Genomic DNA, 25,869 nt, shown 5'->3' on the forward strand with positions numbered 1-25,869 from the left:
TCCAGTCCATCTTTTTATTTTTTTGAAAAATTTCTGACATTACAGAACTAAACTGAAATGTATTAATTCCACTCTTACATCTCATGACATAACAGAAAAACTTCATGAGCCAAGAAAGGGGGAGAAGCTTATAAACTAAAATATGAATCAGCATTTTAACAGCTGAACAGAGAAAAGGAATTAAAATGCTGCAATTAAAAAAAAAAATCATGAGTGGATGGGTAAAGCATGTAGAACTGAAAATTTACAAACTAGTTAAAACCTGGAATCGCTGACTGCTCAGAAACTACACAGATGGATCATGGGGATGAACAGCAGAAACGGGTAATGAGTGAGGCGGTTGCATTGTCCTAGCTGCTTCCCATTCCACCAGTCTCCGAAGAAAGCCTACAACGAGAACAAAGGTTAAAGGCCTTTTAAAAAATTCTGTTAAGAGAAAATCCTACCCAGTCATACTACAAATATTTTAAACCCCAAACGTATGATATAATCAAAAGCCAGAACAAAACCCTTTGGTTCCCACATCACTCACAGACCAATGCCCTGCACAGCCCATACCATGCCAGGCAATATAGCAGCAGCTGTAGATCAGCAGTGGGCCGGAAGGCCCCTTTGTCATTTAAGATGCCCAGAAGGAATATATTATCCTCAAAGTATGTGCGGCTGCAGTAAATTTTAGATGGTCCTAAATGTTCAGTGGTTCCTGAATGTTGCTTTCCTGCTGGGCCAGGCAGTCACCAGAACTCCTCTCACTCAGAGCTTTGTTAGCAGTAGGCACACCAGTTGCCGCTAGCATGCAAGCTGTGGCTCAGTTTGCCTTGTGTGTCTGAGTGTCTTGTTCTTGAAGGAAGCCACCAAAACGTATGCAATGGTTAGGCAATTAAGTTCCATGGTTAACAGGCAAGGAAAGAATTAACCAGCCAGATCATAAAAAGGCAAGCCAGAAATGGTTCGATTTATAAATCAGACCACTTTTACAGTTGCCTGATGCTTAAATCCCAAAGCCACTGTTATTTTGTTCAGCCTATGAAGTTTTACCATATTCTAAGCCATGTCACTCTGATCAGATGAGTTCACTGCTCACAAGGCTTTAAATAAGCAGTGCTTAAGAGGACCTAACATTTGCTTCAGCAATCAATTTGCTACTCCAGATTTAACACAAGGGCACATTTCTATCTATCGCGGGTGGGCAGGGGGAGGGGATTGCATAAATCCCCAATACACAAGGTTCTTTAAAGGAGGACTTCCACTAGACCCCTTCCCACATTTGGACTCTTGCAAGCTGACCCCACAAGGGCTTACAGAGACCAACATTCAATAACATTCAAGGCCCAACCACAATTCAACCAATTCAAGTTATCTAAAAACTTGAGATCTTATCCAAGAGGTGGAGCCAAGCTATACGAAACTTACCTTTTATGTTCCAAGGCAAACTAGCTGCCCTTTCTATAGGTTCTCCTAGCTCTGCAAGGTGTGTGCATCCATAAGCAGCTACTCCATTGCTGCGAGAATATTTTAGATGATCCAACCCCAGGGGTGCAGCCAAATTGTGCAGGTCTTTCCCAAAGAATTGTGCCACTATCGGTGTGAAAGACCCTCATGATCAGACCCTGCCCATGTGGCCGGATCATTTAAATATTCTTCTGCTTCTTTTAGAATGCGAAAGACTACCAAGAAGCCCCAAAGAGCTGAAACTGACAGTCCAATTGGCAGGGTAGAACCATTCAAGGGTGCAATAAGAATAGCTTATGATGGGAAAAGTTTGTGCAGTTTGTTGTATTGCAGTTTGGCTTGTACGCTGTTCTTCTAGAACTGAGAAGGGAGTCTGCAGGACGCCCCATCTCACCACCCCACACATATCCTCAAAGTGTAGTTTTGCAAAAACTGCAGATATGCATGAGCAAAGACATTTTCCTCAAATTAAGAGAAAAGGTGTGGTACTCTATTCCCCATGAACCAGTATTTGTGCACTTGTATAGTCTGGCTTTTAGCAGCATGAGCAGAGTTAAATATATAGATTCTCTGACCCCTCGCCTGTAAAGAACAGGGGGAAGGGGGTTTGTTAAGTGGAGCTGGAAGAAAACAATGTCAATTATGCTCATTTCAGGGCAGAGAAGCATGTGCGCTGTGTGCTGTGATGGCCTACAGTCAACATCTCTCAACTAGATAAGGTAACCAAACCTTTGCTGTTGGCCCTCACTGTGTAGGAGTATCTTGGGGTAAGGGCATAAATTCTGCCAATCCGGGAGAAATTTACATAAGGTTCTTTTAGAATGACAATCTTACTGGGAGCACTAGAAAGCGAACACATAGAGCCCAACATTGTGTCTGCAAATAGTGTTTACTTGATGTGTCTTGAAGCAAGATACTAGCAAATCAAGTTGTAACAGAAGATTTCTGCTGCAAGAAATGGACATGTCATGAACCCATGGATGAGGCTACAAAAGCAATCAGGTTGACACAGAGAGCAGCTTGTTTCAGAGGCTCACTGAATAAGTCTCTGCTGGAGATCAACTTATTTGCATTTCTCTGAAAGGGCCCCAAACCTTGGAAGCAGATCTGCTCTGCAATATCCCCCAGCAACGATTTGCACATGGGAGTGAAAATTTTCGGGAGGCAAGGGCAAGATTCTAAAAGATGCCAAGAGTGGACACACCATTCATAGGATTCTTGGGAAACCAGTTCAGTAATATATGCTTAGTGTACCTCTGCTATAATAAAAATTGACAGTGGAACATCTTTTGCCTACCTCAACTTAGAGCTAATAGAAATTAAAGGTTATTACAGGCCCACATGGATGCCAGCTGGATAGAAAAAGGGAACATGAACGAAGCCCTGATCTCAATTTCCCACCACTTGGTGCTCCATATCGTCAACCCCATTGGCTAGTGGTAGTGCTGCATGAACAAATAGCTTTTGGACAACACATAACCAGACTTGCTAGTCGAGAACAAATTAAAGCCCATTAATTCAGCCTCTACAGAACACTATAAAACAAGACGGCCAGCCCAAAAACTTGGTTAAGAGTGGACAATTTTTACTTTATGTGGTTACACTACAGAGCAGAACAGTTTTTTTTAAAAAAAAGTTACAATTGTGAAAGTCAAACTGCAGAAACAAAGTACTAAAAAAGACTTCTGCTACTCAAGGAAAAAGGGTTTGACAGAACTGCATTAAGTCAGCCAGTTGATGGCCTCCCCGTCCCCTATGATAGGATAAGGCCAGGCCCTCCCAGCTCCCTGGATGCAAAGAGTTAACTAGTGCAGCCCCAGAATCAAGCCATCAGTCATCATTTCAAACTTGTTCTAGTAACTTTCTTTTAATACAAAGGATAACACAAGATTCTTAGCAGTTCCAGCTGTCACCGTTTCTTATTCAATGTTGCCTGAATTATTATGTTTTTGGAAAGACTAAGAGAGCTCAAAAAAAGGAAGTGTCTGTAGTGTTCATGTGACAACCCCAGGCTAAAGATCAAGTGAATTTAGGTGCAGACAGAAAGAATGAACACGTACTATGCTCAACACAAGAGCATGTCATCCCGCTGCATTATCTGTTTTGTCTGCCCAGTTTTCCCACACGGCTTTTAAATAGCCTTTAGTGGAGGAAACAGGCAGCTGCTGGCCTCAAAAGCCCAAGTTGAAATACCAGAACAAGTGAAGCCAACTGCCCAGCCTCTATAGATTATCACCTCTCAATACAGAATACATGCGCCAGGGAGGGAACATCCATTCAGATGGCCTGTATTGCCATCAGGAGACAGGTGCTTCTAAAACCACATCTCTAGGTGTCTGAAATATCCACCTCTAAGGACTAAGTATCAGAAAGCTGAACAGGTTTCAAGTGCTATTTTAGAAGATGCCATAAAGGAAAGCAAGACCCGCAGCATTGTCACAGCTGTTCATTACAGCGTATATGTCGCTCCAGGTTCTCTCACTCTCTTAAGTGGCTAATAAAAGTCTTGGGTGTGGAGAAAGATGGGCATCAAAATCACGCAAGCTTTTTAAAGGCCTGCTGCAGTTTTTTTACATGGAAAGGGTGTGCACACAAAGAATATTACTTGTTCTACTGAGCAGGTGAGTTGTGTACTCTGGCAAGTGGCAGTTTGTACAAGAGCAGGAATAGTATTCAGGGTCTGAACCCGCCCCCAGCACCATTACAGCTCACACCCTCACAATTGTGTATTAGGTATCAGAGCCTCCATAGGGAAGTTTATATACTTAATAATGGTGTTAGTGCAGTGCAGTAGTGTAGATAATATTTTTTAAAAAAGTTTAGCCTGGGGGTGCAATGTCAGATTCAATCGGCTTGTGGTCAGAGTTCGGTCCCAATTCAGGCACATCTGTGCATGTTCTCACCGTGACAGCTTTATTACAAAGGACAGACATTGAGACAAGTTTGGCCAAAGTAGCCTCTTTGCACAGCTTAAACCAAGGAATTGCAAGTGAGTTATCTTGTTAACGGATCCTAGCATTCCCTGCCCACCCAGCTCCCTCCCCACCCACCTTATTCCATGTAACAATGCAAACAAAACTACTAAAGCAACAGCTACAAGCTACATAATCAAGATCACTACTGGACTCAAACAGATTAATACACTTGCTCAATTGTCTTTGACCTAGTGGAGGTTGCCAGCAAAAAGAAACTCCATCCTAAAGGAATCACAAAGCTCACTTTTCTTTTGAAGTTTTAAAAAAAGCTCTTCCAAGTCTCCTCTATGGGATCCCCATTGCTGAAAAGCAATCTGCTGTTCCTCTAAGGCCACAAGCAGACACTCAGTAAGGAGAGAATCTCTGTTTTTCCGTTTTCAGTTTGTTAGTAACACATGGCACAGCTGAGGTGGTGGAGGCACCCTTAGCAGCAGACACAACATTTAGAGCCAGGAGAGGGACGGGTTTCATGCCAAGCAGACTGGAGACACAGGGGGCGGTCGGAAGAGGGTTGGGGAGGCTGGAGGGTGCGTCGGAGACCCCCGCTGTCGCAAGCGAGGGGGTGGTGGTGGAGGAGGAAGAAGAAGAAGGGGTGGAGGGTTGAGAGAGGTTGATGCTGAGGTGGTCGGGGATCGTGACGGAGGCTGCCTGGGAGGAGGGTTTAGCGCTTTCTAAACTGTAACAGAGGAAAAAAGGAACAAAAATACGGGTGGGTGGATGGGAACACCACACAAAAAGCACAGGACACAAACAGCTTAAATAGCATGAAACTATTCTGGGAAGCTTTGGAAACAGCATAGCCAGAAGAAAGGTGGGATGGGAGAGAATGCTGACTGCAAGGGAATCTCAACATTCTCTTAGGTGTACCATGGTGCACTAATAACTCTCCCCCACCCTCAAAACAAAACAAAAATCCCAGCCTACACAACAGTTCCAATCCCAACCCCAATAAGAATAACAGTTCCAAGTTTTTATTTCCTCAATTCCAGAAGCAGAAACTTGGTTGCTTCAATACTGAACTACAACACACATTTTGTTGAACCTGCAGAGAACTGCCACTAAACCTAATGTAGTCAAGGCAGCTGAAATCCTATCTGTTCCTGACAATATCTTGCAACACACCACTCTCCCTCCCTCCCCTGCCCATGCAGCTGTCCCTTCAGATTTAATGCAGACAGGCTGTAGTTCCTGCCAGTATTCAAAACATGCATTTAGGTAGCAAACCAATTCTAACAGTGCATTGTGTTCCACTCCAAGGTTGTCGTAATTATCAGGGAAGTCTTAATAAACAAACCCTTTGCGCAACTGTCAGAGGTTTTAACACAACCCAGTTTTCTACATCCTTACAGTCAATAAACAGCAGAGGAGGCTATTCCTCATCTAGCCAGATAATTTTTGTTTTAAAAAATGGTTCAAAAAACAAGCCAAACACCCAAGGGAAGGCTTTATTTGTGTTAGAATAAGGAAGAGCTTGCAGAATGGTAGGCACGTCTTTTTTCAGATACAACATTGTGGTTCTCAGTTAGGTTTTCCTGCATACTGAACTACAGCAAGTGGAAATGTAGGCTGCTTCTAAAGAAAAGAGCCATGTATTTTATTTGAATAGCAATTTCATCTCATGTTGCAGGAGCAATCTTCCACAATTTCATTTGTTCATGGGATTAAGCTTCAACAGAGCACTTGAGGAGCTCCACTGAAAATTGGCAAAAGAATTCTTGGAATGCCCGGATCACTGAGATAGTTGGAAACAGTTATGAACACTGTTCTTAAATGAGTTTCTGAACTGAATGAATTTTAACCAATGTTACACCAGTAACATGCAGCCCAGTAAGAGCTGAACACAAGAAGCAGTATCATCAGTATCATCAAAATGACCCACACTCTATCCCCACCTATATGCTCCAGAATCTGTTGTTTAAAATGACTGGTTCTCCTAGCTTAAACCAGCCTTGACAACCTGGGATTCTTGCAAAATACATTTAGCAGTTCACATCAATTAGATAGGATTTGAAGGACAGTTGGTAAGCATGGCAAAATGTGAAACTCTAAGGATGGCTGTTTACATAGCAGTTCCCTTCCCCTCAGTACTTTATACTGTAACTTTGCAAGCAAACTCTTTTTACCTGATTTATAGGTAGCATTTAGGCTTTTAGACACTATAAAAAATACCCTAAGCCCTTGAGGAATTCAGAATGGAGGAGTACCTATTAGCAATCTCTCTTACAAATAACTTTTTCCAAGTGTCATCTAGCCGCTTACAAAGCAGCCTTCTTTCTTGCAGGCCATAATATATCAGCCAATGTATAGCTAACTGGTTGCTGCTTGCCACCACAACGCAATAATATTGTGTCTGTGAACCTCCAAGAAAGAATTCTCAACTGCAGAAACTGGCTATTTGTAAGCAGCAAGTCATTGAATGCTGCAAATTTGGTGGCAGAAACTTCCTGGTTTCTGACTAGTACAGCTGGGGAACTAACCTGGAATCAACTATTTCCTGAGCATCCTAAATGGCCACTTCTTTGAAAATTGAGGTGCTCTCAACTTCCTCAGGGCAAAGGATCAAGGAAAATGTAGCAGTGTTGCTTTAAAAATCATAGCAGATAAGTATTTGGGAATTGCAGTTAGAAGGTACCCAAGGGGTCATCTAATCGAACCCCCTGCAATGCATTAACTCATTAGTGGGCAGTTTAGAGAGCTGAAAGCTGACAGGCAAGCCTAACTTTGCTACATTACAGAAGGAAGACACTTACATTGGAGCCAGAGGCTAACCCATAGATTCTAATCATTAACCTGTCATTCAGCAATGAACACTTTAGCTACGTTGGAAAGAGAGGGAAGAAATCTAGGACATGAAATGCCAGCTGCTCATGCCTGGGTTTTTAATTATTGAAGTCAATGCTCTCCATTAAGCTGATGCTTTCACTTTTGCCTTATGAGATCATCTGATCTGCTCGAAAGCGGCAGAGGGCCTCTTGCCAAGTAGGCTTTTTAAGGACAGGGCCCAAGAAGCAGCCACTGTTTGCTGCAGAGAACTGCTGCAGCCCATAGCTGAGGGTTTTGCTGCTAGCAAGAGTACTCAGGGTGCTGCTGCAGCCTTTGCAGTGCAGAAAGCTCCACCCCTGGGGCAGTCCCAATTCTTCCCTTTCCTCTATTAACTACAGTAAACCGGGCTGCATAGCTTCCAGATCTCAAAAAAGGCACCAGCTGTTTCTGGTTTTTTTAAAGGAACAGTTAGGCATCTTATTTTTGTACAGGCTCAGCTTAGCAGCAAGACTCCAGTTTAGTCTACCTTGAGGTAGACACAGGACTTTCAAGAAGCAATATTGGTTGGCTCTGTCACAAACCAGAAATATTCTAGTAAGAAGCCTAAGCGCTGCCAAGGAATGAGTGTTGCATATCCCATTTATTTCTATTCTCCTTCCTCCATACCACCTACTAGAAAGTCAATGGAGAGGTCTGGGGCACAGGCTGCTTTTGCACCAGGGAAGTGGGAAGAAGAAAGGTGGTTTTGTTCTATTTCAGCTCAGAGAAACAGCCTTTTTCAAAATGTTGCCCTGATTTTAGTCATCTTTCACGTTCCCCAGTTCTGCCAACTCATACATGCATTACCAAGCAGCATGCCATTTGAATAGACTTACCTGACATTAATTAGATATTGAGCCAGGCTAATGCTGGCTGCAGATCCAGTTATGGTAACCTGCCTGTCAGTAGATCCTTCCACTGGATTGGCAATTTTGATCTGCGCCCCAGACATCTGGCGAATCTCATTGATCTTGGCGCCTTGACGCCCAATGATGCATCCAATCAGCTGAGAAACGAAAGTTGATAATGGTCAAAATGGAGCTTAGGATTCCAAAATAATCATTTTGTCCTGCTATTCTCTTTTCAGGTCAAGTACAGGCCTAACCTCTGGGAAGCTAGTTAAATTCCAACTCATTATCTGATTAGCATATGCCTACTTCTGTGCTTTCACTATCAGGTAAACATTTGTTAACTCAAGAATGATACCTCATGTTATTTCCCACGAAACACAGTATCTGTGTGCCTATCTATGCAAGAGCCATTTGTACTGATGAACTATTCAGACAACTCTTTATATATTATCTCATATTGCAGACACTATGCTAACATGCTTGTTTTCTGTGAACCTCAAGATTTCCACACATTAGATTCTGAATGAAAGGCAGATTGAAAGGCTTCTACTGTAATTGTTCTTTCTCTATCCTTGATGCAGCTGTACTGAAAACATGTGAGCATACTGAAAACAAACTTTACACCACTAAGACACTCTGGATACTATTATTTGTGGCCAATCTAAATTTGTCAGTCCGTTTGCTCTGGAAAAGGTGAAAACACTCATTTTAGATGAAATTGGAGGGACCATCTGAAATCATGACTGCAGACCAAGAAAAGAATCATCAGTCTGGTCACGTTCACTTTACGATAAGGTAACATTTTATCTCCACAGTAAATGTGGAGAGGAATCAAACTTAAAACTCTAATAAAAATTCAGTTGCCTGTCTAAGATCAAGTTTGTCTTGACTTCTCCAACTTTTGTTTAAGAACAACTTGTTAAAGTCCCTTTTCTGGATCTGAAGTTCACATTACCTATTAAGACCGTTCCCTATAGCATTCTTTTTTCTTTACTAGAATCCCCAGTCATCCACAAATACCTAAATTTTAGAAGGCAAATCTATACTCAGGATCTATACTTAATTCCAAGTGCATATCTTCCTCCATATGAACCTACTCAGACCCAGACATCCTCCTCTTGAGGCCCTTCTTTGTGTGTCTCCTCCAAGAGATCCAGAGGGTGGCAACATTATACACATTTGGGCACCAGGTGAAAACACTCCTCCTTCCCTTGTGGGAGGAAGGATTATTGATTTGCTTTGTTCTTATTTTTTATTATGTATTTTGTGTTTCTTATATTGCAAATTTATGTTGTGAACCACCCTGAAATCTTCGTGCATAGGGTGGCTTACAAATTTAACAAATATATAAAAAGCACTTTTGTTAAAAATGGAAGTCTCTTTTTAGAGAAAGCGAAATCTTACATGCTTCACAACACTCCCAGCAGTCGCTAGACTACCAAACTATCTTCTGCTCTACAGACTGCCGTAACAATATTACCCAGAGAACAGAACCTAAAACCTTGTTTGTAAACAAAGCTTGGTGGTATAACCACCCATAAAGTACATCTGTGCAAGCAGAGTACAAATACACTAAGGTCCAAATAGGCACTCAAGCCTTTTGTTGGGCTACTTCTGGGTTAGCCAAACAGACTGGCCAGCTTCAGCAGTTGATAGCTCTGTGGTGGCCTGAAGTCACCCCATGAAATTGCCTGCAAAAATCTAACAGACCATTGTATTGTCTCAATTGTTCTCATCTGCAATGCTCTCCCAAGAGCACGGAGAGGCCCATGCACTGCTGCCAGCTGAATCAGATTTGGTTGCACCCAATTTTCTATGTATTTGTATGCTCAAGATTTCACCACACAAAAATCCACATGGCGCCCTGTGATGGGCTGCACATCCTGCATCCCTCCACCTGTTTCACTTAACCAGTGCAACTGCAATAAGAAAGTACAAAAGTTGTCTCTCATTTCAGGTTACAGTCAGGAATCTTAACCCAAGAGCTTCCTTCAAAACAGAAGAGGCAGTAGCCTGGGTGTCCCCATTACGGTATTACAGTCCAATTGCCTTTTCCTTGCCATCTGTAGCAGTGCTGTGAACTCTGCTCTCTCCCTCCACGTAGAGGGCAGCTGTCCAGAGCGTAGGACAGGAACAGTTCTGTAACTCCCTGCCGCAGGACTCTTGGAAGCAGCGCCGGAGCCCAGGCCCATCTGAAAGTTGCAGCTCTGTCCCATCTGCAAGCCACCATTTCCTAGAATTTTGCATCTCTGAAAAATACTTACATCATTTGGAATGGTGAGTTCATGAGAAGTAGTTTGAGCTGATGCATCCAAACCTGCTGAGACACAAAAGAGATCGAGACCAGTTTAATGCAAGGCACAGCGAGGGGGGCGGGCACTGAACAGAGGCCAGACCGGTCAGGCTAGCATTTGCGGCAGGAAAAACTGCTAACCTGAAGAGTTTCTCAAACAGGAGAAGAGCGAGATGCAAGATGTTAAATCCAAGCCCCTCTTCCTAAGCACCAGGGTTAAAATCAATTGGCAGGTTTCACCTAACGAGCCCCGTCAGCACAAGCCATGCACGAGGGATTCCCCTTGAGCAATGGGGCTTCTCCCCCCTCATCTGCATATACCCCTGAAATTGGCCAGAGGGGTGGGAATAACCCCCAGAGCAATGCATGGGGAGAGGGGAGATCATTCGGTCTTAAAAGTTGCAGTGATTGCTCTGCTGCGATATACGCCACAGCACAATGGTAAACTCCACCCTCTGGCTATAAGGCAAGCACCAACAGAATGGTTTTTATTTGGCCAGGGTGGGGGTGAAGTAGTGATTCTGTTCAAATCAAGAAAGAACAAATGAGCCAGGATGACCTTTTTAAAGAGTCCTACAAAGCTGTAGCAAAGACAGACCCCCAAACAAACATGCATTCTCATCTTCCCATTTGTGCCTTATAGTTGTGTGTCAATGTTCTTCTTGCTTCAAAAACATCGCAAGAAGTGGAGGAACACATTTGCATTGACCAAAATGGAGAAAAGAGTAATGCCACAAAAAGCATGGTCCAACCTTTAGTTTTATTGGTCCAATGTAGCTGTTTACAGATACACTTGTGGTTGACCTACCACCTTCACAAGCAAACAAACTGGTTACCAAATGAGAAATAAGACACTTCATTCATTCTATTATGTCCTGCTCTCCAACAGTTTCCAGCTAGATTTCTTCGCAAGAGAAGGGAGGTTTAATAAGCCTGGCCTTTGCACCCAACACTACTTTGCGGTTCCTTTCTACTATATGGGTTAGCAGAATTTGCTGCCTGGGAAAGAATCTCCCACCAGTATTAACACACAATAGAGTTAACTACAGGTTTGTTTGTGGTTTTTTTTCAGTCATTACCCCAATAGCCTTTCACATCTGGAGAGCTGGATTCAACGCCTGTCAAGATACAAGGGACAGTAAGTGTGATGGTCCTAGCTGAAGCCCTATCAGGCTTTCAGCCACAAGACAAACTATTACACAATTTGGCACTAGCGTCAGGATCGCAGCAGCTGAAAGGCAAGAGGTAACTGGCAAAGCTGTTGAAAGGGTGAGAGAAGGAAAGCAACATGAAGACTCTACCTAATAGCAATCTGATCTCATTTCAGGGCAGTGAAATCCACCCTCACCCCAAGATGGTTACCTGTGGATTTTTTAATATATATATAAGTAAAACAATGGTGCTTAAGCCAAACATCTGCACTAAAGGCCAAGTGAAGAAAGACTCTTGGACTGGTAGCTTGCACAAGAAAGGAGGAGTTTTCATACCACTGAATCCAGTGTTGCCATGAGACATTGGAAAGTGTGACTGTTGCATTGCCAACTGGTGCAGCTTGGTCAGCTAGAAAGGAAGAGAGAAAGACGGATGTTAGGAAATTCGTAGGCTTACTTGCTTAGCATACAATTTAAAGGAAAACAGACACTGCAAGCTGAGCATGAGGTGCTGCCCCTTGGGGCAGGAGTTTGGGAGAGGGAAAACTGGGTTAAGGTGCAAGCGCTTCCCTGAGCGGAGATGGGTGCAGACAGAAGGAAAGCACCATGGGGCGTGAGGCCAACACCCATCTCAAGAGTCCCCTGGCTCAACAGAAGGCATCTGCAGTGAATTGTGACGAACACTAGGAGACAAGCACGAACAGGCAAAGTAACACAGAGGCTGGTTTGCAGTGGTGCTTGGGACTACACCATGCAGGACTCTGTCAAGCATTTGGAGGGGAGAGGTATATCATGAGGAGTGACCAGAATGGAGTCAGATGCTCTCCCCAGTATTAAACAGTGCAGTTTTCTAGCTCTCTCCCCTACACCTACTTACCCCAGCCCCACCCTTGCCTGTTCTAAACATGCTATGAGCAGAGATCAAATCCCTATGTATCTTTCACTGAGAAGCTGCAAGTGCTGCATCTAGCTCAAATACCAGAAGGTTTGGGTAAAGAAGGAAAAACATCCTTTTACATCAAGCAAAGATAGCTAATGGCTTTATTAGAAGAAAGCGTGCCAAGGAAAGGCACCCCAAGCAAAAGCCCCACCACCTCCTAGCCACACCTGCACAGTGACTATACATGATGCAGAGTATCATGTTTGGAGACAAAAGCAAAGCAGAAGTCTGAGGCCAGCCTCTCCTCCACCACCACGGTGAAGTGCACTACACCAAGATGCCCTATGCCCTGTACCAAGAACCACAATGACAGTATACCATGGAGTTTTGTTTTGTTTGTTTGTGGGGCTTTACATCAAATTGGGAGGGAAGAGGGGAACTGAAACTTGGAAAAGTGTACCAAGCTTTGCTGTGCAAGTGTGTCACAGGCCGGCAGAAAAAGGACAGATTAAGATTGGCTACACAAAGAAGTGCTGAACAAAATTTGAGGATCGTTTTTGGTCAGATTTCAGCTTCAAATCAAAACAGACTTCTAAAGCTGCTTGTTGAGAAAGCATGGAGAAATTTTGAAGGGAGAAGTGGGGTGATTTCAAGACAAGAAGTGTAAACAAAACTTACATCTGGCTGTGGAATGGCATACTGTCCTTGAATGGTATAGGCCTACAAAAAGGAGGAAAACAGTCCTATTAAAAACCATTGGACAGCCACCCAGTGACAGACAGATTTCAACTAGCCAGGAAGCCAGAGAGCTGAGGGGGGAGAATTGTTGGTGGGGAGCCTGAAGGCAGGCAGTTCTCTTAAGGGGGCTGCTTGAATTTGCTAGTGTGCGTAGTGTGAGAAGGGAAACTGGTCCCCACCACAAAAAGAATTATAGTATTAGCAGCTGGTTGTTGGTGAAGATTTGTTGTGTAGTGGAGGATTGGACAGTGCTACAAGCCCTCCTGCCCTAGGCATACTCCAGACCAGACCTCCTATGCCTCCAACTGCTTTTAAAGCTAAGAGGAACCAGCTGGGTGTTCATCCCCACCCCACTAAGTCACCCCATCAATCCACACGCCTAGGAACCTGCAGTGGACAATCTACAGCCAGGTGCTGGATGGCAGAAATGCATCTGGAAGAATAGGGAGAGAGAAGCAGCCAAACATGATGGTTCTGGGGATTATCCTACTGAGGTGACCCAGCAAGGCACTCACTGCGTGGGGACTTGCTTAACACTAAGTGAGGCTTTGAGGGCACAAGTCTCTCACCTGCAGGCCAGGGGCGGGGGGGAGTGCAGCCCAGGTTGGAATTGACGAAGCAGTTACCACCTGCAGGGCTGACTATTGGCCTGCCAGGTAGTGTTTGGTGGCCTTAATCCAGTTCCCAATGAACAGGAGTTCACAGCACAAGCCGCCACCACCAGTCTTGCCACCCTTGTTGGCAGTCTCAAAGAGGCCAAGGATTGAATGGGCCATGGAGACTGAACTCCCCTCTCACCTCTTGAGGTGGTCCCTCCAGGTCAGAGTTGAGGCACATTGATGGGGCGGTGTGGGGGTAGCTTGCACTGCCGCTGCTGTACCTGTCCTGTGGATAAATAGAGGACTTCAGTCTCCAGGGCTGTCAATCCAAAACCTTTCGCCAACACCAAAGTCATATAAAACTTACTCTGATCAAGGGCTAACCTGTACTAAAGACAGACGCTGGCTTACTCCAACTCATGTCACACCAGTAGCACCAGACAATGCGAGATTTCCCAACTGCCGGCACCTTCAGGGGCAGGGGGGCCTGCACAGGCAAAAGGAGTCTTGCTCTCTAAAGGCATACCAGGACTAACCTGCCACAAGACCAACCTCAGGATGCAAGTGAGGTTCTGCCACTATATCTTCAGTAACCTCCCATGTGCCTTTCCACTGCCAATTAACTGCCTAGCAAGCTGTCAAGAGCCTCTGGGAGGGTAGGTAATATGAATGGGGCAGGAAAGAAAAGGGAAGGGATTGAGGCAAGAACAAGAGCACGACAGCACCTTTCCCCCAGCAAGAGGTATCAGCCAGATAGCCCAATATAAGTGGCATGTGAATGTATAAGCACTGGGTGAACTACAGCCAGCCCTGTCCAGGTGCTGCCTGTAAATTTCTATTACTGACTGAAACTATCCATTAACACTCTGCTCTGCCATTTTTCACTTTCACAGCCAGCATTTACAGCAATTATACCCCACCCGTTAGCCAAAAAGGCTCTTAGACAGGCTTGCAAATATTTGCTTAGTTCACCCCACCAAACTCACTTTGAAGCTTCTGCACTGTTGGTATAGCCTTCTTTAAAAAAAATAAAAAATACAGGTGGGCATTGAGGCACTGTGCTCAAAAGCAGTCCAATGACAAAGTCCCCAGAGTGTTCCAACTCCACTCCACATACTTATGCAGAAGTCTTTTCTGGGCATGAAGTTCTGAGAGGCTTTAGCTTCTCAAACCCTCATGCCTCAACCTGACGTGAAATCTATCTGCCTAAAACAGTTGCAAGTATCTGCAAGTCCAGCTACAACTTTAAAATGCCTTGTAGGATCTATCTGAACTCGCACAGCCCACTCAAGCACACATGTTTCAATGAAATCCATGAGAACGGTAACAGGATTCCAGCAAGCTGAGAGACTGAAGTCCCATCCTGCAATGGTCGCAACAATGCGCTTGTTTTACCAAAAATTTAACACATCTGTATCCAACCTTTCTTTGTACTGGAAGCAATTACATAATAGCATTGGGAAGCGAGTCAGATCCAGTATTATTTGGCATCTCTTTAATGTGTCCTCCCCAAATTGTAGTTAACAATCAGCATTTAAATCATCCTTAAGTCATTACCATCTAGTAAAAGGAAGTAATTCCAGAATGTTCTGAATTTTGGATTCAGTATCATAGGATTATCAGCCATATCTCCACCTCACATTCCCAATCCTCTGGGTTCCAGTTCTCCCAACACCTGTCCTTCTCGTTATTCAGCCCCTGCTGCTTTAGAACAACTGTTCAGAATAATTCAAAGCCTACTGCAATCAGCCACTAATTTGAACACTGTCTTAAATTGAAGGCCAGAAAAAATTGTGGGCTGACTTGTGGTCTTATGTCTGGTGCAAATTTCAAATTCCAGCTAACTCCCCCAACCCACACTGCTGACTACGATTCCCAAAGGACCTCAGAGCCTGTTGAACATTTGAAAGCAGCCTCCAAAGAACAAAACCAAAGCAGCAGAGGTAGCACTATGCTGGCCAGATGGGCAGCACAGGTGATAAAGCATGCAGAGTGGTTTGATGTGTGCTGGCAGTGTTGAAGCTTGGTAGGCTACTATATTATTGCCCCCAACCCATGCCCAACAAGAGGAATGTCCTTACCTGACCGCCTGCAAAGATGACAGGAGAACTGGATGGCTTGGGTCGGTAGGGGATGGTAACACCCTTTGGGGGAGACTAGATTATAAAAGAGTAAGAGGGAAAACATGGTTAATTATGGAGACTCTGGTTAAGCATCTGTCACAAAGCTATATGGGTCAGTTTATTAGCTGTCTAAACTAATGAGCTATCCACGTCACAGTCTTCCTCATTTGATTGGCACTGCTATGGAGGCAGTAGTGTCATCAAAATCCGAGACACAAAGCATTGATTTAGATTTCTTCACAATTTCCTCACATCTGTGGTTCTAGACGTGCAAGGCAGACTTCGCCGAGGTGTCATGGGCAAGTGGGCCACTACAACAAAAGGAGGGGCATGCACAAGACCACTTTGCAGGGTCTCGGGTTGAATCAGACAGCAGTTATTTGTTACATCAAGTCATCACTAATCTGAGCTTTCTGTGAGCTGCTCACATTAGATCAAGGATTGATACCTCCAAGTGCACCTACAGTTGTACTGCAGGTGTTGCTTTGAGGCAGCCTAAACTGCTTTTATACTGACTTGGCTCTGATGGTTCTCTTCCAGGAAATACTGTGGACATGAACCCACTAAGAACCAATGCTTTATTTGAAAATATCCAGTGACCTTCACATACATCACTTAAAACCAAAACTACACCACCACTAGGGAGAAGCAGCTGTCAGTAAAATAATTCTGTAGCAACTGTTCCAAAACTAGAAAGCAGCTGGCCACAATCCAGTGACAATGCTCCTTTTGCCCTTCTGCTTGTCTCAAAAGCTTTTAGCAACAATCCCTCTGTAGCCTCTCTCGTTTATTTGTGCATTGTGTGTGCATTTACTCATTTTAATCTAGTATCTTAAATAAATCAGGTCACTCCACCATTACTCACCTCCAGCATGACCACACAGATCTGTTTGACGCACTCAATGATGGACTGTGGAATCCCAGCAATGGTGATCGCTCTCTCAGTTGAGTTGGGCAACATGTCTCCAGCCACCTGGACCTGTGCCCCCGTGCTCTTAAGATTAAAAATACCAAGTCAGGTTTCCAGCCTCACAGAAGGACAGCTGATTTATTACATATACAAACAGCAATAACTTAGCTTCTTATCCAAAGTGATTTAGGACTAGTCATGAGATGTTAGTGCATGGCTACATTACAGAAATCACAAGATCTGTTCCAGCATACTATCCAGTGTTCTTAACAAGCCCCTAAAGTCCAGCTTTCATGAGGACAAATTTATTGGTCTCAAAGCTGCATAAAACTAGGAGGTGAAGACAAGGTTTTGCAGGCACCATTGTTACTGAAGACTGGACTTAACAGACAATCCTGTATGACAGCCACAGGGACAGAATCCCAAAAGTCCTATCACTACTTACTTTCTATTCCACAAAGGTGGGGAAAAGATAGTAGTAGTTAAAGGCAAATTTTGCGTTTAGGAACAAGGAGCTTTAGATAAAGGGAAGATATAGGAATGGAATAAATCTGAAAATAAAGCCTATGGGGGGATTATCCAGGAGAAGAGAGGCATGCACCCTTGGTTGAAGCAGGAAATGAACTAATGGAAGGGCTTCAAGATGGAAAGCCAACCAAAAACAACTTTCTTCTTTCCTCTTAAGCGGAGGAGGATGGGAACAGAGGAAGCAAACTCCATAATGGATACAATCCTAATCAAATGGAAAGGTTAGTGACCAGGGCCAAACATTAGGAAACAATAGTTCACCTATCAGTAGCACCTTAAAGACCAACTAAGTTAGTTCTTGGTATGAGCTTTCGTGTGCATGCACACTTCTTCAGATACCGAAGACATTTCGTGTGCATGCACACGAAAGCTCATACCAAGAACTAACTTAGTTGGTCTTTAAGGTGCTACTGGAAGGAATTTTTTTTGTTTTGACTATGGCAGACCAACACGGCTACCTATCTGTAAATAGTTCACCTATGTTTAACACTTTGCCACAGCAGCAATGCTGAACTGGCAATTGGTATCTGTAGGCCTGCAGCTGACGTTAAGTAGGAGTGCTTGCCAACATGGCATTCTGCCCAGAGTACGTAGTCAAGACAATTGAAACCAACTGCAAATGGATAGCTAAAAGGAAATCTCTATTTCTAGGCTAGCTCAGTTTTAAATTGGTGCAAGAGGCAGAAATGGGCAATAAAAATCAGAATGCATTATAATCCACCCTAAACACTCATGGATGGGCTGAAGCACATAATGAAAATGCAGCTAACATATTTTTGAGGATTCGGTTATGTAAAGTTTTAACCTGGCCTGTACCACTTAATATGCCATGTAGACATATTTATTGTTCTGAAATGTTTCAACCCATGCACCCATTTGTTTTTAAAATGAGGGTTTTCAATCAAATAGAACTGGGGCCTCTCCCAAGCTCAAATTGAGAGAACTATTACACAACCAAGATACATGGAGGAAAGGCTCTAAATGGGCCCCCAAAGGTGAATATTAATAGTTATTCTATGCTGATACATTAGCTGAGGTATTAACACTCCAATGTCTTCGCATTCATAGCACCAATGGATTTAATTTGGAAAGGGGGGTGGAAAGAGATTGATTAGTTAGGTAATGTGGTCAATAAAAATCCCAGATGCCAGCCTTGCATACAACTCAACTTCTTTAAAGGTCTTAGTCTGCCGCTTATCTGGCAATAAACTGACCCTGGAGATAAAGGACGGGAGACCAAAAGGGGAATACAAACTTACAAAAAGCACCTGACTCCACTGCGCTTGGCTCCAGCCGCTCTTCGTCTCAGTTTCATGAGCACTAAATATAAGCAGCTGTATTAAGCAGGATGACACAGAGTCTATGTGTGGCATTCAACCTCAATACATTTGGCACAGGGCGGGGTCATGGTGAAGGGGAACGAGTAGCATTTTGCAACACACACAAACTTCGCAAGTCTAAGTACACACCTCTCTTATCTCCTTGATCTTGCAGCCTCCTTTTCCAATGAGAGAGCCACATTGGCTGGCAGGTACCACAAGTCTCAGAGTGACGGGGGGCCTGCTAGAAGCCGTGCTGTTGGTCATTGAGCTGCTGATGTCCTGAAAGCACAAGTTAACAAACTTTAACTATCAAAATTTCAAATGGAGGTTAAAATTTCAACAAAATGATGCTCAAGAGACAAAAAATGTGAGGTTCCAGCAATGCACACACTTTATAGAGGACCAAAGAGTCCAAGTATTTGTTCCATCATTATAGTCCATCAATTTGTTATCTATGCAGCACTTATGTTTATAGCAGGGTTCACAATATACTTCCTGCGAATGCACATGTGCCGACAGTAGCCGTCCCTGCTGCTCACTAGGTCCCCTCCCCCATTGAAATTAGGCTTGAAAGAAGTATTCTGTTGCAGGTCACAATGTGTGCTTGGTTGTGATGGGTATACAGTCCCCACAACAATTTATCCAGTTTGTAAGTGTGCCCACAGGCCCCCAAACACTGGCAACCTCTGGTTCACAACCGCTTCTGCTTAGGAAACTGTTCTCACATAGTCACAGCCAGAAGCTGTATTGATAAAAAATTTAAAATATGGCTAAACTGCTTAATTCACCTTGTTCTTCCACAATATCCTGATGACTCAATTTTCCTGCACCATGAACTCCTTGATGGAGTATGAGTAGAATGCAAAAAGCATGCTCATTAATTGTTAATAAGCCACCTTGGGAGCATGAACTGGAACATGTACAATTTTCTTAAGCTTAGTTATATTCTTAATAAGGAAGTATACTTTATGGTGCCCTTGGGCTAGCTAATTAACTCCCCCATGTACTTTTCCAGAGATTTCTCTTGTAGCATGAACCAAGAATATAGTGGGTGTCTAGAAGTAAGCTCCTATCCAGCAAAAATCCACAGAGTAGATAATCTCTGCATCCCAGAGGCTGTCCATCATTCCACACTGTAAGACAGTGAAAAAATCGCTGCAGCCAGATGTCAACTCTAAACTGGTTCAGTAGAGCCAAGCCTGCACAACATTCATGAAGGCCTGGCACTCAAGGAACAAAAACCCTCTGTTAGTGCCAGAGCTTATATTCAGTATCTTTCATACATTGGCTATGATGTAAGCCTTACAAACAGCACAGCCTAAGCAACTAAACTCAATAGCTGCAACAGCTATTCTGTTAAGCAAGCTGCAAATCTCCATGCCAGGAGCAATAAGACACCATCTTTCACAAGTCAAGGACAGAAGCTCGAACCTTGTGGGGGAGGTAGGGAAGCAAAAAGTGTTCTCGGGTTACTGACATTCTGCTAATGCTCAAGCACTTAATTTCAAAAGTTTAAAGAGGCACAGCTTACAACAAATCATACAGCTCTGGTTAAGTGAACAGGCATTTTGCTTTAAGAGATATCACTAGAGAAGTACCTTCCCATCTTGCTAGACTTATTTTAGCTTGCCAGAAAGTCAATCTTACGCTTCAAACTTTGTTTATTCCTATAGTGTTCTAATGAAACAGCAGGGCGAATGAACTTTGCAAAGAATGTAAGATCCTAAGTAAAATGACTTCACTAAGCTATTAATTTGAAAGGCAACTGAAAACCAATTGCAGTTTGGAACACTGTACCAGTCCGAATTTGGCAGTAAACTTGTAACTGAGCAACATAAAAAGTGAACTAGTTTACAGAACTTTGAGAAATGCTTTAAGATATGAAGTTCTTTATATTCTCGAGCAATGATCAAATTGTTTTAATCAGACAGCCATTCCATTGCTATACTACCAAATATCAAAATTAATCCCCATGCTCCAAAATTTTCTTCTCAAGGGAGTCTTAGAGTCCACTGTGTAGAATTGAAATTCCATGTTTCCACAAAATGTGGCGTGTATGAGTAAATTTCTCATTGTGTTTGCAGGAAAGATGGTAACCACATTCAACACTGCCAGAAACGATGGGTCCACATCATCACCTCCAACACATCAGCAGATGGAACACACATTATTCAACCCATCAAAAAAAAAAGGGGGGGGGTGTCACATACCTCTTCCAGTTTGTCAATGATCATAGCAAATGCTTTGAAAATTGCATTAGTAGGTCCAGCAAGAGTGATAATCCGTTCTGGGCAGTTCCCTTCTGAGATGTTAATGCGAGCACCACTCTAAAAAAGGGGAGGGAGGGAGGGGGAACGGAGTTATAGAATCAGCGTTGGAGGGGACCCCAAGGGCCATCCAGCCCAACCCACTGCAAGGCAGGTCAAAGGAGACTCCCCTTTCTAATTCTGCCTCTTCCCACCACCACCGTTTGATTTTCTAGTAAGACAGCCACCGTTTGATTTTCTAGTAAGACAGCACACTTATTTTGGAATTAAGGCTCAATGAATTTACTGTGACTTACTCCAAATAAATATGCAAAGGATAAGGCTACAGATTTTAGTGCATTAGGCAGATCAGAAGTACCTAGCAGAGATACTGCCAAACTGACAAACACAGCTTTCAGAAGTTGAGATACAAATAGCTACCACTCCTTCCCATCAAGACTGGTTGGTTTTTTTGGAAAGTCATAAATTGCTATGTTCAAGTTGATACTGGGCATGAATAACGTCGTATCTTTCAAACTGACTGCTATCGCCTCAGTAAACTGTTTCTACAAGATGAGGAGCCCCTTATTGCCATATTTAACTTTCCCTTTATTTGTTTTCACTGCTCTTATCCCCAAGAACCTACCTCTTCACGCATCTTCTTTACAGATTCTCCTTTCTATACACAAACACACAGGGGAAAAAAGAAACTGGTTATTAGTGTCACTAATCTGAATTAAGGAAAGAATATAATAATTACATCGGATCACTCACCTTCCCAATGATGCTTCCAACCTCCTGAAACAGCAAACATAAGAAATGTGTAGTTCTCAATCATTCTGACAGTCCAATATAAGCCCACCCTTCAGTGTATAGACAATATTCTGCTTATACCCACCCTCTACGTACAAACAAGCCTTCAGCTGCATAACAGTGCAAATTTGGACATTAAAAAGTTGAATGTAGCATCCTTACTAGATGGTGCTTAGAGCAGCTTTATATATGAACAAAATATTGTAAATCTCTGCTTAAATATATTTTAAGGAGGAAGCTTGGTTGTTTTTCCAAGACACACCCAACCAACTTATTACAATATTATATTCTCCACTGGGGTTAACTGAGCGCTCTACTACAAAGAACATGGTACGCCAAGAGCAAACTGATGTTTTAATTTGATCAGACAACTAGGTTTTCCAAGGCATTTACTGTGACCTAGTTTCAGTCTGACGCAACCAAGATGAGGAAAAGCAAGTACCTTCCCATGCATAAGTAGGCGAATAGTAAGTGTGACATTTAAACCTCCTTCGATAACACCAGTGTCCATCTTGAGCTGTATTCAGTTAAGTCAGGCTTGAAAGTGGTCAAATCTTTGGTCGCTGGAAGGAAAATCAACCTATAAAATAAAAAGATTATCTTGTACTGTCGCCACACAAGAATTAACTCATTAATACTGTTTTCTGGCAGTATCTGAACACTTTGATGTCCTGTATTTGTTCTTTTTTCCAGGCCTCAGCATTACATGTATCTTGCATTAGATTTAATCTGAGGAATAGGCCCAGTTGACTGTCACAGACAAGTTGTCAAAGCCACAGATTTGCATGTGCTTACTGTCACTAATCAGTTGATGCGCAGAAGTTTACACCTCTTATGTGTTTATTCACAAACTGGTCAGGTAGTGCTTAGTAGCCAAATGTGTTAATGCCCATTGGAGACTACTGGTTAAAGACGATCCCCTGAATGCTCGTGGCACAGAATAGACATATCCCCTTGAACAACTTGACCTCCTCCTTCCTTTGCTAGAAGGAGAGATAGAGATCAATTGTCACTTTCAGTTTCCAGTTCCATTGCTCAGCAAACTACAAATAGCTTCAGCAGAAGCACTTCCCAGTCACTTTCACAGCTTCATCTGCACTATTATTTTTTTTAAATCCGTCTATATTTGACAAGATGTATGCCTGCTGCTGAACTTGATGGTTCTTTTTGTCAACTATAAGTAACAAGAACCCCATTACCCATGAAACTTAACTTTAACCATGTAAAGTAACAGCTTTTAAGCATGAGCAGTGTGTTTTTTTCCATACTACTGAACAGTGACAGGAAGTCACCTTTTAAGTAGGCTTAGAGATAATTTACTCATTAGAGAGCATGAAGTCATTTTCAAATCAAGTGAAAGTCATATATATAAAAGTCATTTTCTTTCATATATATGAAGAGAAAAAAATAAGAGCAAGCAACTTCCAAGCTGAAAACTTTTTTATTCTAAAAGAACTATGAATCAGGTTAAGAAAATAATTTTTAACACTAGTCTAAGATAAAAAAGCAAAGATCCAAATAAAAGACTTAACTCTTAAAAGTCACCAATAGTTTGCTGTTTCTGCAACATTGCACAAGTTGGTACCTGAATTCTTATTTATCTCAACTAATCCATTTAAATTCCAATATTCAAGAATTTTATTTACAGGGATTACTACCTACAATAACACCTTGAACCATGACATCGATTTTAAGTTAAAATATATGGAAAGGAAGGTTGTCAACCCTAAACCGATTTTGGTTTTATAAAGAAACCACACAGGCCAATCCTCAAGCCACCGGAAGTCTAAAGTTGCAATTTTTCTTCACCAGCCAGTGAAGTTCCTATTTACAGTATTTTACCTTCCCCAAGGTCTCAAACCATCTCCTACCCTAAAGCTGCTCACTCTAACGAGCAATTATAAACTTGCAGATCTGCACCTTGCACCGCCCAAGTTTAGAGTCAAACCTATTTCAAACTCGTGGAGGGGTCGAGGGAGAGGGGAACGGGCATATTAAACAAATCCCACATCCTCATACTAAAACTACTTTTATATATATATATATATATATATATATATATATATATATATATATATATATATCTCCTTCCACCGGGCAGTTTAATAGAAACAGGGCTCTATTTTAATTTTTATACTTCTATTATTAAAGCTGCGCTATAAAGTTCTCACAATGACTTTCCGCCAGTGGAGAAGAGCTGCCTAAAAAAGAATCGGAATCGGAGGGAGAAAAAAATAAGAAGGGGGCGCTGTATAGCTGGCGGGACGCGTTTTGAAATAACACGACGCAACTGTCCTGCTTTCTCTTCCCCACCCCTCCCGCTCCAGCCATGAGATCCGCCCGCCCGCTGCTGCTGCTGCCGCCGGCCTTGCGCTTGGGCCCGCGAGCCAGGCCTCCCTCCATTCTCTTACTCACAGCCGGCCGCCTTAGCGTCAACCTCCTCCTCCTCCCCCCCCCCGGCTCAAAGAAAAATCCCCGCCCCTCTCCTCCTCCTCCCCCCGCCATCACTCTCCCTCGCGCGCAAGAGGCCTGGGCCCACATCCCGCTCGATGTGACGCAGCAAGAGCGCCCCCCCAACTACATACATACACACGCACGCAGCCATCCAGTCCACTGCGCCCCCCCCCAGCCGCGTTCCACGCGGGGCCCGCTCCTCCCCGAGACGCAAATGGCAGCAACAGCGCCACCCCTCCCCCCACCCACCGACTCCAGGCGCTTCACACGCACTCGGGTGGGCCCCGGCCGCAGTAGGCCGCAAGCGCATCCTCGGACTCGCGTAGCGACCCGGCCCGGCTCGAGGCGCAGGGTTGGCGGAAGAGCGCAGCTACTCGAGGCCGGGGATTCGGAAAGGGGGGGAGGAGGGGGAGAAAAAAGACGAGGACTTTCCGAGGGGCGGTGGGAAGCCCTTACCTGGCGGGGTGGCTAGGCCCGGCCGCTCACGCGTTCGTTCGCTCCCTCGCTGGGGCGGGGAAGGGGACGGGGGGGAGCGGGAGGAGGGAGGGCGGGTGGTGCGCGGGTCTCCGGGGCGGGCGGAGGGAGCGGGACGGGGGGAGGGGAGGAGGAGAGAGCCGGGGCGGGCGGGCGGGATGGCGGCGGCGGGAGGAGGGCAAGGGCAGCGGGAAGGGGCTGCGGCAGCTGCTCTTGCGGCGGCGGCCTCGGCGGGTCTGGGAGGGGGAGCTGGAGAGCGGGGCGATTTCAACCCCGCCTTGACCCGGAAACGATAAGAGCCCTCCCCTCTCCTCCCCCGTGCAGACCTCTTCCGCGCTGGAACGACAGAGACGCCCCGGCCAGCGCGTCTTTTCCCCAGCGGACGTTGCAATGCCGACCATAGAGAGGGGGCCGTTGGAAACGAGCCGGGGGCGCTGGCTAGAGCGTCCCCCAGCGAAAGAGCGGCGAGGTACCCCCTGCAGGCCGCGTGCTGCGTAGTCTTCCAAAAGCAGCGTGGCTCTAGCAGGGAACTATGGAGAAGAGGAGGAGGAAAGGGACGGAGGGAGGAAGGAAGAAAGGAGGCAGCCATCTCTCGCGCGCTGCGTTTGTGCATATGCAGATACAAAGGCTGTTCCCAACAGGACTTCAGCATAATTGAGAGAGAGGAACCAGGAGGAGGTGGAAGGGGCAGAAGTGGCTCAGAGGAGCTCCTGTTAAGTTTTATAGGACAAAGTAAACTGACAAAAAGAGCTGGGACGGAATCGGATTGGGGGCTCTCGCCCCCGACCCCGTTCTCCAGGGCGCCCTTGTCAGTGCCTTTGCTTCCATTAGGACATGTGCTTTGGGACGCCTTTGTGAGAGGGAAACCTGGGACCCCACCGACACACGTCCCCTTGTGACATATATTCCACACCCATCACCATGACGGTGTCTCTAGTCAAAGCACACAAGTTTTACCATTGACTTTTACACAAGTGATGTGTCTGAACTGTATGTGTGTGTAGATGTAGTCTGGCTTACTCAAAAGGTTTAAGATTGGTAATGCGATTTAAACAACATAAAGCATCCGAATAAAACGATACAGTAAAAATCTACCACCGCCAGCCATTAAAAGAAGCTCTTCAATAAATGGGTCTTGGAGTGCTTCTGAAACATGCTTTGTTGTTTAGTCGTGTCCTACTCTTCGTGACCCCATGGATGCCAGGCACTCCTGTCTTCCACTGCCTCCCGCAGTTTGGTCAAACTCATGCTGGTAGCT

The 25,869-nt window shown here is 44.2% G+C and overlaps 1 protein-coding gene across 19 annotated transcripts; it reads right to left on the reverse strand.

The window, feature by feature from the left end:
- On the reverse strand, nt 1-24,743 carry PCBP2 (poly(rC) binding protein 2). 19 transcript variants are annotated; one of them, XM_081898795.1, is made up of 15 exons: nt 24,594-24,742; nt 22,126-22,263; nt 21,645-21,668; nt 21,517-21,549; nt 20,835-20,951; nt 18,772-18,903; nt 16,730-16,858; nt 15,823-15,897; nt 13,941-14,027; nt 13,083-13,124; nt 11,861-11,933; nt 11,453-11,491; nt 10,345-10,397; nt 8,066-8,235; nt 1-387 (listed from the first exon to the last, which is right to left on the reverse strand). In XM_081898795.1, the coding sequence occupies exons 2-15, from the start codon at nt 22,192-22,194 to the stop codon at nt 351-353; spliced, it is 1,080 nt and encodes a 359-aa protein (XP_081754921.1). In that variant the 5' UTR covers nt 22,195-22,263; nt 24,594-24,742; the 3' UTR covers nt 1-350. The 19 variants fall into 19 exon arrangements, with proteins under 19 accessions (XP_081754921.1, XP_081754920.1, XP_081754922.1 ...); XM_081898794.1 differs by having other exon boundaries at nt 10,345-10,400; XM_081898798.1 differs by lacking the exon at nt 1-387 and adding an exon at nt 3,017-5,103 and having other exon boundaries at nt 24,594-24,743.
- Nucleotides 24,744-25,869: the final 1,126 nt, after the last annotated feature.

The sequence above is a fragment of the Podarcis melisellensis genome (assembly GCF_964234715.1).
Source record: "Podarcis melisellensis genome assembly, chromosome: 2".
Lineage (NCBI taxonomy): Eukaryota > Metazoa > Chordata > Lepidosauria > Squamata > Lacertidae > Podarcis > Podarcis melisellensis.